Here is an 18,649-nt window from a genome sequence, read left to right as displayed (position 1 = left end):
TAGGCTTCGACAGCATGTTAAGGAATCTAGGTTCAAAGATAAAGTTTGAATTATTTCAATTTTAGTTATCAGATACTTATAATGTAGTTCTGATTTGATTGTGTGTGTGTGTGTGTGTGTGTGTGTAGATCTTAGGGTTAGGTTATATTATCTTAGAAATAGAAATATTAAGAGGAGGGTGAATCAGTATTCTACAATCTTTAGCCCAAAACTAAAGAGTGTGTGTGTGTGTGTGTGTGTGTGTGTGTGTGTCACACACAAACACACACACACACTCTTTAGTTTTGGGCTAAAGATTGTAGAATACTGATTCACCCTCCTCTTAATATTTCTATTTCTAAGATAATATAACCTAACCCTAAGATCTATAGTGATGTTTAAGTGGAAAAAGATCAAAATTGCCTATTTAAGGAGGTACACGGGCTAAGCTTAAAAAGGCTAGCAGAGCTAGTGAAGATCTAGTAAGGTTGGAATAGTTGTTGATGCTATTGATTGAAAAACATAAGCAAGAGGTTGGGAAGAGTTGTGAAGAGGTGAAGTCAATTGCTTGAAGGGTTGTCAAGAAGATGAGAGACAAAGATGACAATTGAGGCTAGTCAGTGGATCAACATGTGGACAAAATTATGATTTGTATATGCAAAGTAAGTTTTATTTGTTAAATCACTCTATTGTTAGTTTCTAACCATTGTACCAGTGTTGAAATCCTTTAAAATGTGGCATTCTAATTGAATGTTCTTAAGTCCTGTAATAAAGCCACTTCTAATAGGGAAATTGAATCATTTAACAAGGTCACATTTAACAATGTGTTTTGTAACCTTTAATAGGGCTGGCTCCTGAATTGGTGACATCTGTGTGTGTGTGTGCGCGCGTGCCACGAGTATAGTTCACAGTAAATTACTGACTATGTCTAATTGAATGAATGCAGATAGAAGAAGATCATTGTAGACTTCAGATTCGATAAATACTAATGTGTTTGTGATTGATATGTTCTCCACTGAATGAAATGAATATATATTACTGAATAGTGATGTTCAGTTGGGACATGTCTCTTCAGGACATAACTTAGTTATGTCTGTAGAGACATGTGCTTATGCGACACATGTCTCTATGGGACATAACTTAGTTATGTCCATAGAGACATGTCTCTCAGGAACATGTCTTGTAACTAAACACATTATAATTCTATTGTTAGGCCCCAATCAAACTGGGCGATCCTTATAAGCTGGTTCGATAATGCAAAAGCAAGCCCGATAATCTATTTGATTTATCATATGATTTCCAGCCCGATAGTGTTATTGGTGACAGTCATACTACTGTTATTTTGTGCAATACAATTAACCATCTGATGACAATATGATGTGCATCATTACTTAATATGATGAGGAAGAATCACAGTATATGTATGTGAATACATCCAGTCCGATCTGATCATAGAATATAAATTGGCAGTAGATGGAGTTATTACATATAGGTATGTATCTGTATGCATATATCTGTATATACATATACATATACACATATACATATGTATATGAGAATCTATTCCATCAGATCCAACCGAAGCTATTACTTCAATAACAAAAAGTAGAACTGCAGTAGAATTCCTGCACTGAAGGTCACTTTTTATATTGAAGAAACAATAGGGGAGTATCATGGTATTTGTAATAACTGGTAAAATATTATTTTACTGAAGCAATTTAGATGCACAACATATAAAGTTAACTTGAATTTATACCTTACTGTACAATGAACAAATACCATATAGTACGGGTGAAATTGATGTAAGGGAGCTTTCTTGATGGGTGGAAAACTGAAGACTATATGCATCAACCTCTCCCTTGTAAATTAATCAATGACTACAGTGAAAGGAAGAAGGAATCAATAAAAGCAAGAGTTTTGGGAATACAAATACAACCAAATGCATCTTTGGAGATGAAACCTTCAATACAGAGACAGTCTGGTAACAGAAACTAGACATGAATCTATGTTATTCTACATTTTAGTTACCAGAGAACAATGCTCAAGATTTCTTAAAACAATCCTCGCAAAAACTTTAGCCTGAAGTGGTGCCGTTGCTGCTGCAGCTGCAGACCGAAGAACACGCCCAGCTCCTGCTTTTTGCAGAAGACCTGCATGATGCATGGTATGCCTCCCTCCAGGCATGGTGAACTGCACTCGCAAAATGAAATTAGGCAAAAATGTTAAACTATTTAATTTCAAATCATTTACATGTTAGCATCTCAGAAAAGTGTGCCCCTAAATACCTGTAAAAGTGCAAATGCAGCACATGCCCTCAAAACTGGGGAAGTATTCCGTATCATGGTTACAAACCTACCAACCTCAGCACCACTGCAAAATTCAGGTTAGCAGAGATTATTATCCTGAACATAAAGAAAGCTACCACTATGAAATCAAAACATGTTTTAATACTGTTAAATTTGAATTCATATTTCCAAAACCAGTTACAATAACTTCCTCTTTGATTCGGAATTTTCTCTTAAAATTGTTATTATTACAAGTATAAAAAAAGTTGAATCAATTTTGTCCGGGAATTTCACCAATTAGCATGATAGAATTGATGATGGGAACAGGGAGTGAGTGGAAATTAATCAGAAAAGGGAGAGACGAATAGAGTAGTCAAAGGTATAGCCACATACCCGTGCATCTAGAAATATAGATGTAACCAGAGGGGTAGTAGTTAATTGGCAATTAAGGGTGGAGATCCTAATGTCGTGATCAAAAAGTGCAAACCAAGGGGTAATAATAAAATCACAAATGTGGGGGATGAGAGACCTGTAGGTAAGAATCTAGTCCATGACAGTTACATCAGCAACATGAGAAAAGAAAGTGAAACCATTAGAATCGAGGAAGCGAGGGAACCCATCGAGAATATGGAGGCTTTGGGGATCCCCTAATTTGAAATTTCTCTTGTAACCTGAAACAGCAATATTAGCACTAACAGAAACTCTTTGAAAACCAAACTCCTCTAATCCATCCCAAAAACACATAGCTCTTCCTTTGTAAAATCATAAATGAGCGTCTAGTGGGTCCCAGCATTGGTGTTAGAGTCACCCAAAATACTACGAGGAATTTGGAAATCTCTATAAAGAGGTCCAAGTAGGGGTCCCCATAAATGTAAGTGAGAAAGGAGAGGAAATGGAGAGAGTAACACACAATAATAAAGACATATCAAGAAGGGGTCCCCTATGAACCTAGATCCTCTGGGCCACATATCTGAAGTACACATAACTGGTGAATCTCTAGGCATGAGGCTGTTCTAGAAAAGGGAAAATTTTATATTTTTTCATAGAGGGCAAATTTACCCCCTCCATCTGCCATTTTTGATGGATAATTATTTTTTGTAGAAATTTTGGCGTGCTAATCAGACTCTTTGCAAAAGAATTGTGGCCTATCGGCCATTTGCAGGTTTTGTTTTGTGATTATATCGTAGAAATTTCTCCATTGTTGGAAATTAAAAGCCATTTCTGTTGCAGGCATTTTGTGGCATTTGTCTAAGGGTGCATAGCCTTTTTATTGCCTCTTTGTATGTTCTCATTGACCATATGTTGCCACAGTGCAAGCACTGCTATGTTACAAGCCATAACGGACAATGCTAAACACTGTAGGGCAGCTGGGCCTATAGTAGAGGCCACATATAATCACACTTTCTGGAAACCATGTACAGTCCACTCACTCAATTTAATAGTGCAACATTGGCACGCAAATTGAATGGGTCAATAAAATTTACACAGAGGCTGAGGAGATGCAAATGTTTGTGACTAATCATCCCATAACACAGGCCATATTCAGGACCTTCTCTTATAGAGTTGTTGAAGGTAACTTAATTTTGTTATTATATTTTAGTTTTTAGTTTTAAATTTTATCTTACAGGATTCGTGCCCTAGAGGCCGGATCCGGATCCAGATTCGGATCCGATCCAGATCCGCGCATGGATTCATCTGGATTCTTCCAGTTTTTTTTTTAGTTTTTTTTCCGATTATTTTCTTGTAATCATAATGGCTTTGATCCATAGATTCATACTATGAAATGATTAAGTTTTAGAATTATGTATATTTCTCTCTCTCTCTCTCACACACACACACAAATCATAATTGGGGGAAAAAATCATGAATCCACGGATCCAATTCACGTGCCCAAATCAGATTCGTTTATCAATGAACTTGATATGACATGTATGTTTTAACTTTTATGCCACCATAGGTTGCTGAAACATGATTTGCATCACACATTATCATCCTAAGATGACTTGTGAAGGTGCGAGAAGCCTTGAGTGCTATAGCTATCAACACTTTATGGTGTGTATGGAGGCAATTAAACACAGAAAAAGCTCAAAAAGTAAAAGCATTGATCCTTGATGATGAATGGTGGGAACGTGCAGAATATCTTTAGGAATTCACCGAGACCATCATGAGCATGATTAGATCTGCCGATACTGATTGGCCATGTTTGGGTGAAATTTATGATGGCATGGAGACCATGGTGGAGCACATTAAAACAATAATAGTGGGCAAAGAACATACAGATATTTCTTTTTCAAATAAGTGGGAAAAACATTTGTTGATCATTGGAACAAGATGACCACCTCCATACATCTCTTGGTGTAAGCTTTGTCGCCAAGGTTTTATAGCCAAGAGATGGTTTCACAACCAAACAAGGTGGCACCATATAGAGATGCAAAAGTTGCTGCTGTTTACAAGGCTGCATTTTCAAAGATGTAGTATGATGATAAAACTTGAAACATAGTCCTCACTGAATTTGCCCAATTTGCATCTACCAAATATCATGATGTTTCTGCTCTTCATGCTCAATATAGGATGATTCTGATGAATGGTGTTATGTGCATGGTCAATTTTCTCGACTTTTTCTGAAAAAAATTCTTAATCATTCTTCAATTTTGAATTTTCATTTAATCATGATGCCATCATATTGAAACAAAATACTAAGCGTAAATGTTGTTTGCTAACTCAAACAGATTGCAAGTTTTTCTTCAGCTGAGCAGAATTGGAGTACATACTCGCCCACCCACTTGATTAAGCACTATCGCTTGGGTTCCAAAAAAGTAGAGGATTTGGTCTCATACACTACAACCTTTGCCTATTGTCACACAAGAAAAAAGACTACAATGACAGTTCGACAAAGAATTGGGATCTAGTCCCTGTGTTTTTCTATTTAGACACCACGACTGCACAACTTGCCCAAGTTTTTTAGATGATTAAGACACAATTGTTTCAAATGACATGGCAAGTGCCACAACTCTTGGTCCAAATGAAGTTGAAGAGGAACCAAACGTTGACCTTGATATCGATGAAGATGAAGAAGAATATGGAATTGGATATTAAGTTTACTATTTGTAATGTCCCGAAGGCCTCCTCAGTCATATAACATTCCAACTTCCTACAACTCATTTGCCTTCAGTGGTAGCTTGATAGCCCTGTACTACCTCCATACTAGATTGTACTAGCTTCATACTAGCTCTGTACTAGCTTCGCACTAGCTCTATACTAGCTCTGTAGACATATACGGTAGTTATGAGAAACTGCTAAAGTATCTTGGTTTTGTATTCACACAAACAAATAATCATCCATCGCATATATGCAAAAAAACACTATGCTAGATTGCAAGAAAATCAACAATATAGAATGGATTGGAATGCACATGCAAGAGATGTTCAAATTAATAATGATAGTACTTCAGATTACAATAGTTTTCGACGACAAGCAAAACAAAGTAGGGTGTGGAGCCACTCCCACTAAAACTACAGAAGACCAAATAGGGAGCAACTTTCAACTCTGAAATGACAAACAAGAACTCCAAGTGGAATTCGCAATACAAACGAAATATTCCAAATTGCATACCAACAATTTTCTATATGCCGATCATAAATACCCCTTCAAAGAAACTCTCGAGGGTTTACAAAAAGTTTCGACATGCAAAAACACCTACAAACAATTAAAATAGAAAGGGCCCTCTTTATTAACTAATCAAAGTCTATTTATAATATTATTTAAAATTTGGGACAATAAATTAATTTTAAAAAATTATTAAGATTTGAAGACATTAGAAATCCTCATCGCCCAAAGATTGCTTGTCCTCGAGCAATCCACAAACTCCAAGATCCCAAGCCCTACAATGATATTGATAGCTATATGCATTGGAAGCTCCATGTTGCTTTAGATCACATGTGCATAATTGGATTCACTCAAAATGAGTGGATGGCTACTGAGACTTTGTTGCGCCACTTTGCTGTAAACATTGTTATATGCAAAAGCACAAGGATCCCATGGAACCCAATAATAAAACACATCAGTGCTCTGTCCCTAAACCTTCATGCAATCATGCACACCAATATCTTATAGAATCTCATTACTTAGGTAAATCTTGTTGCTTCCAATGAGGATGATCTTGCATCAACACAACTCCAAGGCTTTCACCAAACAGATCGCACTCCAGCACTATCACTAATACCAATTAGCACTAACACTATATTATTCAATATTGCCACTGTGCTAATCAATGCTCCCACCATGTCAATCAGTACTACTTGTCACCATGCTAGTCAACATTGCCACCGTACCAGTTGGCATTGCCACCATACCTACACTAGTCATCACTACACCAAGCCAAATGACACTTCCATCGTACCGGTTGGCATTGCCACTATATCCATACCCGTTAACACTGCCTATTGAAATATAGCTTATGTCAAAGTAAGCCTGAACAGATTAAATCCAATTCTGTGGTTATGCTAGACAGACATATATGCCTGTATATATGTATATACACATGTGCATATACATATATATTTGCATATGAATTTAGACATCATTACCTTTGAATTATATCACGCTTCTCATGTTATTAAAGCATTCTCTTTCACCAATCTCACATTGGGTATAATACATTGATTATATGAATAGTATTGGGCAAGGTAAATACTATCGCCGATCTTGATTAATATTGTTTTGTTAAAGGTAATTCAATAGTTGTGTCAATGTAGGGTCATGACCCGGCCACGTAGAGTCATGCCCCTACGGGGATGCAACTCTTCATTGGATATATATATTGGCATTGATGGGACTTATCATTTATCAATTACAAGTCATAACGATCTGTTTCTCTTGCAGATTATTATACATTATAATTCAACTAGAAGATTCTTTAAGCACCAAAGCATTGTTCTAAATTGAAGATCTGCAACATACAAATCTGAGAGCAAGTTACATATTTCATTACAGTGAAATACAGTTTATTCTATCATAGATCCTATTGCATTAACATGGTATCAGAGTCATTCTAATAAGAAACTCTATTATTTGGAATTAAATTTAAAATCTCAGATTTATAAAATTTAAATTATACCCTCAAAATGGTTAATCGCGTAAGATTAGAGGATAGAGTTGAGTGAGCATCAAACTTTTCATCATGGAAAATTCGAGTCATGATAATATTAAAGGAAATGGAATTAGAAGAATACATAGAATCAAATAAATCCATGCCTGAAAATAATCCAAATAAAACATGGAAAAGATAACAAAGCTATGAAGATTATTATAGACTCTATGAAAGATCACATCCTTCCTTCGATATCCAATCTTAAGATTGCATTTGAGATGTTCTCTACTATTAGAGACACATTTGAAATCAACAATACTAGTAGACTGTTAACTCTAAAACAAGATCTACTATACATAAAGATGAATAATTGAGAATCAATTACGTCCTATTTTCTAAGAATTTCTAAATTAAAAAATCAACTTGCAGCAATTGAAAATCGAGTTGATGACAAAGAACTTCTCATGATAGAAGTAAAATGACTTCCTCTTGTTAGAAGATTGGTTGCAAGCATGAATGCTGATGATATTCCTATGGAGGAGTATTGTAGATATGTTACTATGATGATATGTTACATTCATGACTGAGTTTGTCATTGATGTCAACAGTAGTTATCTGTGGTATCTGACAGAAGAACAATGGAAAGATCAAGTTGGTACAGACGGCTAGTTGAGTGTTTACACTATCCGAGGTTATGGGAGATACTTCTGAGTGTCTAGTATATGCAGTGAACGTCGGAAGAAGAAAGGATAAGTATAGAAGTTATGAGAGTTTTGGTGATATTTGTTCTGAGATAGAGTTTACAAAGGCATGTTCTAGTAAACTTGTTATATCTCTTAGCAGAGTTGTTATTCTGAGAATTGAGGTTGAGGACATGAAGAAGACATGTTGGTGATGACGTGGCTAAGCTCGCTCGTCATAATACTGTGTGTATGGAAAGTTATTCAAGTTACAAGGCAGAAGACTTATGTTATCGCTAAGTGTAACGTGTTCTTAATGTGGTCCTATAATAATTAATTGGGAAGGTCTAACAGCCAACTCAGGAATTGTTTTGAGGACTCGATATAAAGGAGGGACATTTTCCTTTATCATGGTATGGAATAATATGGTTATATATTTGATGATAAGCAGCAGCAAGAGCGGAATGCGAAGTTGAGAAGAGCAGTGCGAAAGTGAAGGAAACTTCATTACCGAGGTTTTGTATTTGGATCTGAGGTTCGTGACCTGGTCTACAAGGTCTGACAATGATTGGTTTGATTGACAAAACAAAGGAAAGAAGAAGATAACAGTAAATTACTTGTTTGAGTAGTGAGCTCTTCTTGTAATTGAAATTGCATGTTTGGGCAGTGGGCTCTTCTTGCATACATTACACTACAACTCCTAATAAGGTTGGAGTCTCCTAACAGGAATTCAAAGTCTCTTAACAGGGACCTTATGTACTAAATGTTATAATAGACTCCTAACAAAGTCCATCCTCTAACAAGGAATATTTATATTAGTACATCATCTTGTGGGCATCATTCCCACCGGGGTTTTCCCTCTGATCAAGGGTTTCCCTAGTCAACATATCTGGTGTAATTGTCTATGTGTATTTTATTATGGTTGTTGTTTACTTTGGTTGAATGGTTAAGTTTGTTTAAAGAAGATAAATGTTTTAATTGTTGGATAACTAATTCACGCCCCCGCCCCCCCTCTCCTCAATTATCTTGGTGGACTATTGTTTCCAACAATTGGTATTAGAGCATCAGGTCCTTGAAGATAAAGTTTAACAACTTTGGGAGATTCATGGCGAATATGTTCAGGAAAGATAGTCTAAAGTTTGATGGAACAAATTATGACATCTGGAAAGAAAAGATGAAGACACATTTGTTGTGTATGGTTCCGGGATATTGGATCTTGACAAAATCAGAAAAGACAATCATTGTTGAAGAGGACTTGGAAACTTGCACCGAGGCAGAAAGAGATCTTTTTATGTGCGACATGAGAGCTTGAGAAGCACTATTGATTATACTTCCTGAAAATGAGTACAATCAGGTAACATCACTTGCCGCTTCACATTTGATTTGGAAAGCTTTGGAAAATAGTATTAAAGGAGATGCACATTCTAAGAAGTTGAGACTACAAAGTTAGATTTGTGTGTTTCAAGATGCTAAAATGATGGACGATGAATCTGTAAGAACATATATAGGCAGGATATCAGAAATTACTGTAGGTATCAAAGCTCAAGGAGGAACCAAAGAAGATGATGAGATTATATGGTAGATACTGAAGACTCTAACACCACCATTTAAGTCAGCAGTTCAGATGATACAATTGTTAATATCTTGTACCAAAGATTTCACAAAGGAGACATTGCTTGGAAGACTCGAAGCAGTTGAGAATGAACTTAGACAATCTGGAGAATTAACCAGAACAGAGATAGCTTTCAGTGCCTTGAATATTCGACCTAATTTATCAAGGAGCACAAGTGCTAGAGGAGATTTTGCTAGCAATAGCAGATCTGAGGACAGAAAGATTGAGGAAGGAGTGGCCCTTCTCGTAAGAAGAGAAAAGGGAGGTAAGAAATTTTTTAAATGGACTTGTGATGAATATGGTCAATATGCATCTAAGTGTCCTAAAAGAAAGAAAAAGAATAAGGGAAATCACAAACCTAGAAAGAATAGAGAGTGTTTGTATGCAAATGAAGATAATGATTCTAATGAACAAGCATTAAGTGCTAGTGATGATGAAATTGGATTTGTGGCAATTAAAGAAGAAAGTCCAGAGAAGGTAGCTTTGGTGTCACAAGTTGAGGAGAAATCTAATTGTATAATTGACAATGGTTGTTCACATCATATGGACTCGTGACATGAACAAGTTTGTTGACTTCAAAAGTCAAAATGGAGGAATTGTCAGAGTTGGAAACAATGCAACATGCGAAGTTAAAGGTATTGGATCTATAACTCTTGATGGTAAAACTGACACTGAGGATGTATACTTTGTTGATGGTTTAAAGCACAATCTTTTGAGTGTTAGGCAATTAGTAGATAAAGGTTATCAGTTGCAGTTCACACAAAAGACATGCATGACCAAAGACAAAGATGGAAAGGTAGCTAGAACAGGAACCAGATCTCGAGGTAATGTATTTCAATTGAATCCTACTGAAATGACATGTTTGGTTGCAAAGGTAGATGACAGTTGGTTATGGCATAAGAGATTTTGTCACATAAACTTTGATAGTATTGTGAAGACTAGTAGAATGTTTGCAATTAGAGATTTGCTGAAGATTGTAAAGCCTACTAACACAATTTGCAAGGACTATGTTTTGGCTAAACATAAAAAGATTTCTTTTCCTAGCAAGAAGTTTACCACTACAACAAAGTTGGAGATTGTACATTGTACACACAGATCTCAGCAGTCCTACAAAGACTAAAGGATTATATGGTGAGAGGTATTTTATGATTCTAGTTGATGGCTTTTCTAGAATGATGTGGGTTACATTTCTTAAAGAAAAATATGAGGCATATGATAAGTTTAAGATATTTAAGAAAAGGGTTGAGAATGAATCTGGTATAAAGATCAAATGTTTAAGATCAGATAGAGGAGGATAATTTATTTCAAATGAGTTTAACATGTTTTGTGAAAAAAATGGAATTAAAAGACAGTTATTAGCTCCAAAAACCCCTAAACAGAATGGCGTTGCAAAGAGAAGGAACAAGTTAGTTATAGAAGCTGCAAGAGCTATGTTAGCAAAGAATGATGTATCCAAAACATTTTGGACAGAAGCTATGAACACAGCAGTCTACACTATGAACAAAGTGCAAGTCAGGAAAGACACAAAGAAGACCACTTATGAACTATGGTTTGGTCACTCACCTACAGTTAAGCATTTCAGAATTTTTGGTAATAAGTGTTATATCAAAAGAGATGATGATATTGGTAAGTTTGATGCTAGAAGTGATAAAGGTATGTTTCTTGGCTATTCATTGAAAAGCAAGGCTTATAGATGTTATAATCAAAGAACTAAGACTATTATGAAAAGTGCAAATGTGAGAATTGATGAGAAATTGAGAATACAAGAGAGAATAGTTTATTACAATTCAAATGATGATGTTGTTACTAAGCCAAGGAATGATGAAGTATTTCTTGAGACTAACAATGATGTGCAGAATGAAGGGGAGCCAAGGTAGGAACAAAGCTCAGAACCTTCAGTAGAGCCAAGAGTTGAGATATCAACTCCTACTTCAACAAAGAATATGATAAAAAAGCACCCATCTAAGCAGATCATCGGAAGCAACGATAAAGGAGTGATGAAAAGAAGTAGAGTCAATGAACTATACTTGATATCTCAAGTTGAGCCTAAGAATGCAAATGAAGCATGTAAAGATGATTACTGGAAACAAGCTATGAAAGAGGAATTGGATCAGATAGTAAAGAATGAGACATGGGAATTGGTCCCTAGACCAGTAGACAAGAATGTGATAGGAACTAAATGGGTATTCAGGAACAAGATGAATGAGCAAAGAGAAGTCATAAGGGACAAAGCAAGACTAATATGTAAAGGTTACTCACAGCAAGAAGGAATAGATTATGAGGAGACTTATGCTCCAATGGCTACAATAGAGGCAATAAGATTATTCTTAGCCTGTGTAGCACAGAAGAAATTCAAAGTATATCAAATGGATGTCAAGTCAGCATTTCTGAATGGAGAACTAGAAGAAGTATATATTGAGCAGCCTGAAGGATGTCCTTTGACAAATGACAAGGACATAGTATGCAGACTAAGAAAAGCATTGTATGGATTAAAGCAAGCACCCAAAACCTGGTATGCAAGGTTGGACAAACATTTGCCAAAGCTTGGATATAGTAAAGGTATGGTAGATAGTAATCTGTATTGGAAAGAAACTGATGATGATTTGATGATTTTGGTAATATTTGTTGATGATATCATATTTGGAGGTAATGATGAGGAAAGCAAAAAGTTTACTGATGAGATGAAGAAAGAATTCGAGATGAGTATGATAGGAGAGATGAAATATTTCCTAGGATTGCAAATTGTACAGAATAAAGAAGGAATCTTTATTTCTCAGACCAAGTACTTTAAGGATTCCCTAAAAGGGTTTGGATTGGAAGCATGTAAACCCGTTGGAACACCTATGGTAACTGAACACAAGTTATCTACAAAGGATGAAGACACCTACTGTTGAGCAAAAAAAGTCTAGATCTATGATCGGAGGTTTGCAATATCTGACTCAAACAAGGCCGGATGTAGCAAATGCAGTTGGAATTGTTGCAAGATTTCAAGTTGATCCCAGAAAAGCACATTATGCAGCAGTAAAAAGGATATTTAGATATCTGAAAGAAACATCAGAGTTTGGATTGTGGTATGACAGATCTAATGATTTTACTCTAAGTGCTTATATTGATGCAGATTGGGTAGGCAGTATGGATGACCATAAGAGCACCAGTGGTGGAGCTTTCTTTCTTGGAGGAAGATTGGTTTCTTGGTTAAGCAAGAAGCAAGATTGTACATCTCAAAGTACAGCTGAAGCAGAATATGTTGCAGCAGCAAACAATTGCAATCAAGTTATTTGGATGAAGCAAATGTTGAAGGATAGAAGGATAGAAATCAATGAACTTGTTGTCATACATTGTGACAACACAAGCACGGTAAATATGTCTAAGAATCTAGTGTTGCATTCGAAGACTAAGCACATTTCTATCAAGTATCACATGTTGAGAGAGAAAGTTGCAGATAAGGAAATCAGATTGGAATATGTGAGCACTAAAGTGCAAATTGCAGATATATTCACTAAGCCTCTTCCCAAAGAGACTTTTGAGTATGTGTGAGATATGCTTGGGGTTATGCCCTTTCCTACATCAGAGTAAAAGATGCAAGAGTGCATCAGTCCAGGGTAATAGAGCACCATTGTTTTTCTTAAATGAATGTTGATGCTTCCTGTATGGGGGAGTATTTGTGATGGACAGAGTCATCTAGGACTCTTGTTGGATATTGTTTTGAACAGTGTCTCTTGACACTTGAGCTAGAAAAAATCAGTTGTTGTAGAGTTTGATGCAATAAAGTTGGTTGATGAAACCTTTGACATTGATATCAATGGGGGAGAATATTGCATGCAAAACATTATGTTGAAGAAGAAAAATTGCATGAAAAACAGCATGGAATGACAGTTTGATAGAAAGCGCATTGAGGTATATCAATGGGAGAGAATGATTAATGAAGAGGATTTGAAAAAGAAGATTATCAGTCTTTTGTTGGTATTCTTGGAACTAGATGTTTTTCATCTATGTTACCGTCAATGCCAAAGGGGGAGATTGTTAGAAGATTTGTTGCAAGCATGAATGTTGATAATATTCCTATGGAGTATTGTAGATATGTTACTATGATGATATGTTACATTCATTACTGAGTTTGTCATTGATGTCAACATAGCATTTTTTTGTACTATTTGACAGAAAAACAGCGAAAAGATCAAGGTGGTACGAACGGCTAGTTGAGTGTTTACACTATTTGAGGTTATGGGAGATAGTTTTGAGTATCTAGTATATGCAATTAACATCGAAAGAAGAAAGGATAAGTATAGAAGAAGTTATGAAAGCTTTGGTCATGTTTGTTATGAGATAGAGTTTAAAAAGGCATGTTCTGGTAAACTTGTTATATCTCTTAGCAAAGTTGTTATTCTAAGAATCAAGGTTGAGGACATGAAGAAGATATGTTGGTGATGACATGGCTATGCTCACTCATCATAACACTGCGTGTACGGAAAGTTATTCAAGTTACAAGGCGGAAGACTTATGTTATCGCTAAGTGTAATGTGTTCTTAATGTGATCCTACAATAATTAATTAAGAAGGTCTAATAGCCGACTCAAGAAATTGTTTTGAGGACTAGATATAAAGGAAGGACATTTTACTTTATCATGGTATGGAATAATATGGTTATATATTTGATGGTATGGAATAATATGGTTATATATTTGATGATAAGCAGCAGCAAGAGCGGAATGCGAAGTTGAGCAGAGTAGTGTGGAAGTGAAGGAAACTTCATCGCCGAGGTTTTGCTGAGTGATCCGAGGTTTGGTATTTGGATCCGAGGTTCGTGACCTAGTCTACAAGGTCTGACAATGATTGGTTCGGTTGACAAAACAAAGGAAAGAAGAAGATAACAGTAAATTACTTGTTTGAGCAGTGAGCTCTTCTAGTTGAAATTGCATGTTCGGGCAGTGGACTCTTCTTTCATACATTGTAGTGCAACTCCTAACAGGTTTGGAATCTCCTAACAGGAATTCAAAGTCTCTTAACAAGGACTCTATGTACTAAAAGTTGTAATAGACTCCTAACAGGGTCCATTCTCTAACAAAAAATATTTATATTAGTACATCATCTTGGGGGCATCATTCCCACTGGGGTTTTCCCTCTGATCAAGGGTTTCCCTAGTCAACATTTCTGGTGTAATTGTCTATGCGAATTTTATTATGATTGTTGTTTACTTTAGTTGAATGGTTAAGTTTATTTAAAGACGATAAATGTTTTAATTGTTGAATAACTGATTCACACGCCCCCCCCCCCCCCCCAGTTATCTTGTTGAATTATTAAAAAATGAATGCACACAGAAAGAATCAAGATTAGTCTCAAGAGGACTAAGTATAAATAAACAGGGAGACATTCAAGCTCTTTATGCAAATTTTAACAAGAAAATTAAAACATAATAATAAGGAATTTGACAAACCATATAAGAAACAAGATTTGTCTAAAGTAAAATGTTTCAAATGTGACAAAATTGGTCACTCACACAACTTCTGCCCTAAATGAAAGAGAATTCAAGCAGCCCTAATAGAAATCAAAGAAGAGAAAGTAGAGAAAGAAGAAAAAAAAAACAATGCATTTTATTTAGCTCTTTCAAGTGAATTAAACTTAAATAAAAACACTTGGATTATAGACAGTGGAGCATCTCGATATATAACAGGTTTTAGAGACAAATTTGATAGTTTTTTCATAATACTCTTCAAAAGAAGTCACCATTGGAGATAATTCTACTCATCTGATCAAAGGTATTGGCTTGTGCTCAATTCACCTAAATTCAGGAATTACTCTCCAACTAAAAAATGTTTTATATGTACCTGCTATAAAAAGGAATTTGGTCTCTATTTCTAGTCTTGTTGATCAAGGATTCAGAGTCACCTTTCAAAAGGACAAAGTTCTATCTTGGCCAAAGAAATCTAATATCAAGAAAGCTATTTCTATTGGATTTAGAGACGGAGGTCTATATAAACTTTGTAATAATCAAAATTTAACCCTAAGTCCTGAAACTTCAAATTCTACCGAAATTTGGCATAGAAGGCTAGGTCATGTTCACTATCGTGCATTATCATCTATAGGAAAAATTGTAAAAGGATTACCTAGTCTCAAAACTTATCACTAAAGTATCTGCAAAGGATGTGCCCTAGGAAAAAATATTAAGCAATCATTTCCTAAAAGTGCTCACAAATCAAAATCTATTCTTGAACTTTTCCACACTGACCTTTGTGGTCTTATGTTTGTAGCTTCTTTGAATGGGTGTGTCTTCTATGTAATTTTTATTGATGACTATTCTAAAAGAACTTGGATATACTTCCTAAAACAGAAGGAATCAATTGCAGTATTATCAAAATTCAAGGAATTCAAAGCTCTAGTTGAAACCAGATAAGAAAGAAAATAAAAATACTAAGATCAAACAATGGAGGTGAATACATATCTGAAATTTTTAAAGACTTTTGCATTGCTGTTGGGATTAAGCGGGAGTTTTATGTTCCATATAATCCTCAACAGAATGAAGTTGCAAAACGTAAGAATAGATCAATTATTGAATCAACCAAAGCAATGATGCACAATCAAAACCTTCATACTTATTTCTAGGCTAAAGCATCTGACACTGCAGTTTATACTCAAAACAGATGTCCACGCTCAATATTATTGAACACCGCTCTTGAAGAAGTATTTACGAGTATTAAACCGGATTTAAGTCATCTGAGGATATTTGGGTGTCATGTTTGTATTCACATTCCTAAAGAGAAAAGAACAAAACTAGAACCATCTGGAAAGATGGGGATACTCATTGGATACAGTGAAACAACCATAGGCTACATGGTTTTTATTCCGAGTCAAAGAACAATTGAAATAAGTAGAGATGTGAAATTTGAAGATGTCACATTCAATCTTTCTAAAAACAGTGATGAATCACCTACAGAACCTGTCTCTGAAATAGAAGAAAATTGCACGGTAGAAATTGAGAGGGAGAGTGATATTGAACCCTTGTCTACCACTACATCAAATCCTGAGGATTCTAAAAATGTTAACAATAAAAAGAGACCACTTTGGGCTAGAAAAATGATTGAAGAGAATAATGTTGAACCTAATGAAGTAATTCGAGAAAGTAAAAAAACAAGAAACCGATCATGTTATGTTGCATTATTAACTGAATTTATAAAAATAGAACCTTCAAATGTTGAAGAAGCCTTATCAAGCCAACCTTGGAAACAAGCAATGACTGAAAAATATAACTCTATATTAAAAAATGATGTCTGGGATATTGTACCCAAACCTAAAAAAATCAGTTGTTTCTTCTAAGTGGTTGTTCAAAATCAAGCATGCACCTAACGACAGCTTTGAAAAGTACAAAGCCAGATTTGTAACACAAGGTTTCTCTCAGAAAGAAGGTATTGATTATGAAGAAACATTTGCTCTAGTTGCTAGATACACTTTAGTTAGAACTATCTTGGCTATCATAGCATCCAAAGGATGGAAAGTTCATCAAATGGATGTTAAAACAACATTCCTAAATGGTAAAATTGAAGAAGAAGGTTATATTGAGCAACCAGAAGGGTTCTACGCTCATGACAGAAAATTTCACGTATGTAAGTTTAAGAAAGCACTGTATGGCCTCAAACAGGCTCCCAAAGCGTGATACGAAAGAATAGACAAATATCTAACAAAGTTAGAATACTCTAAAAATGAAGCTGATTCTAAATTATACTTCAAGATAGATGGTAATGATATGATTATTCTTCTATTATATGTTGATGATTTGTTGATAACGGGTGAAGAACATCTTATAAAGAAATGCAAACATGAACAGCAGAATTTGATATGAAAGATCTAGGTCTTCTTCACTACTTTCTAGAACTAGAAGTTTGGCAAAAGGGTGACTATATTTTTCTAAATTAGGGAAAATATACTATCGATATTTTGACAAAATTTGAAATGATGGAATGTAAACCAGCTACTACTCCTATGGAAGTCAATTTACATAAGTTGAAGCATGATATGATCAAATCTGAATCTATGGATCCTACTTACTACAGGCAGATTATTGGATCTTTAATGTATTTAGTGAATACTTGTCCCAACATATGTTATGCTACTAATACCTTAAGTCAGTTTATGTGTGCACCAAAAAAAATACATCTACATGCAACTAAATACATTTTGAGATATCTAAAAGGCACTATTGGCATGAGAATCAGATATGATCAAGTAGACATCAATCTTCATGGATATTCAAATTCTGACTGAGCAGGCAGCTCTACTGAATGTAAGAGTACTTTTGGATGTTGCTTCAATCTTGGATCTGGAATGGTCTCTTGGTTTAGTAGAAAACAATCCTCTGTTGCATTAATTCTACTAAAGCAAAATACATTGCCTCTTCTTTGGGAGCTAGAGAAGCTGTATGGTTACGGAAGTTGCTAGTTGATTTGTTCAAAAGGCCTTTGAAGCCCACTGTGATTCATTGCAACAATCAGAGTTGTAACAAGCTTTCAGTAAATCCAATTTTTCACAATTATTCTAAGCATATTGAAATTCCTTATTACCACATTAGAGATATGATGGATTGAGGTGTTATAAAACTAGAATATATTAGTACTAATGAGCAAACAGTGGATATCTTTACCAAGCCTCTTGCTAAAGTGAAGTTGGAATACTTTAGAAGAAAACTTGGTATGATTAAATTGTAATATTGAATATTAAATTTAAAATTTTCAATTTATGTGTTTATGCTTCTATGGTTGTTTAGTTGCATTAGATATGTAATGAAAGGTGACGATCTTTCATGGACATATATATTCAGAAGATAATCCTTTACAAGGTGACGATCTTGCAAATGATAGGCCTGCTATCATGATGTTTGTTTCGGTTATGCCGAAAGTCATTGATAACGAATGCATTATGATTACTCTAGATAATGTTTTGGACAATTAGAGATCATAATATATGTTATGATAGTGTTCATAGCATGGTGATTTTAATTATTTGACTAGTCACTA

The 18,649-nt window shown here is 35.2% G+C and overlaps 1 protein-coding gene across 2 annotated transcripts in view; it reads right to left on the bottom strand.

Moving 5' to 3' along the window:
• Positions 1-1,696: 1,696 nt before the first annotated feature.
• Positions 1,697-18,649, bottom strand: part of LOC149551075 (protein ARABIDILLO 1-like) — an 82,000-nt gene continuing 65,047 nt past the window's right edge. For both annotated transcript variants that reach the window (XM_089786657.1, XM_089786658.1), the window contains 2 exons: positions 2,265-2,349; positions 1,697-2,169 (listed from right to left, as the gene is read on the bottom strand). In XM_089786657.1, the coding sequence (XP_089642783.1) occupies positions 1,993-2,169; positions 2,265-2,349 (262 nt within the window). In that variant the 3' untranslated portion in view covers positions 1,697-1,992. The remainder of the gene's footprint in view (positions 2,170-2,264; positions 2,350-18,649) is intronic.

The sequence above is a fragment of the Cupressus sempervirens genome, chromosome 6 (assembly GCF_028749045.1).
Source record: "Cupressus sempervirens isolate cs-2001-9-10 chromosome 6, ASM2874904v1, whole genome shotgun sequence".
Taxonomy (NCBI): Eukaryota; Viridiplantae; Streptophyta; class Pinopsida; order Cupressales; family Cupressaceae; genus Cupressus; species Cupressus sempervirens.
The sequence above is the reverse complement of the archived record's forward strand: the minus strand, read 5'-3'. Positions and strand labels throughout refer to the sequence as shown.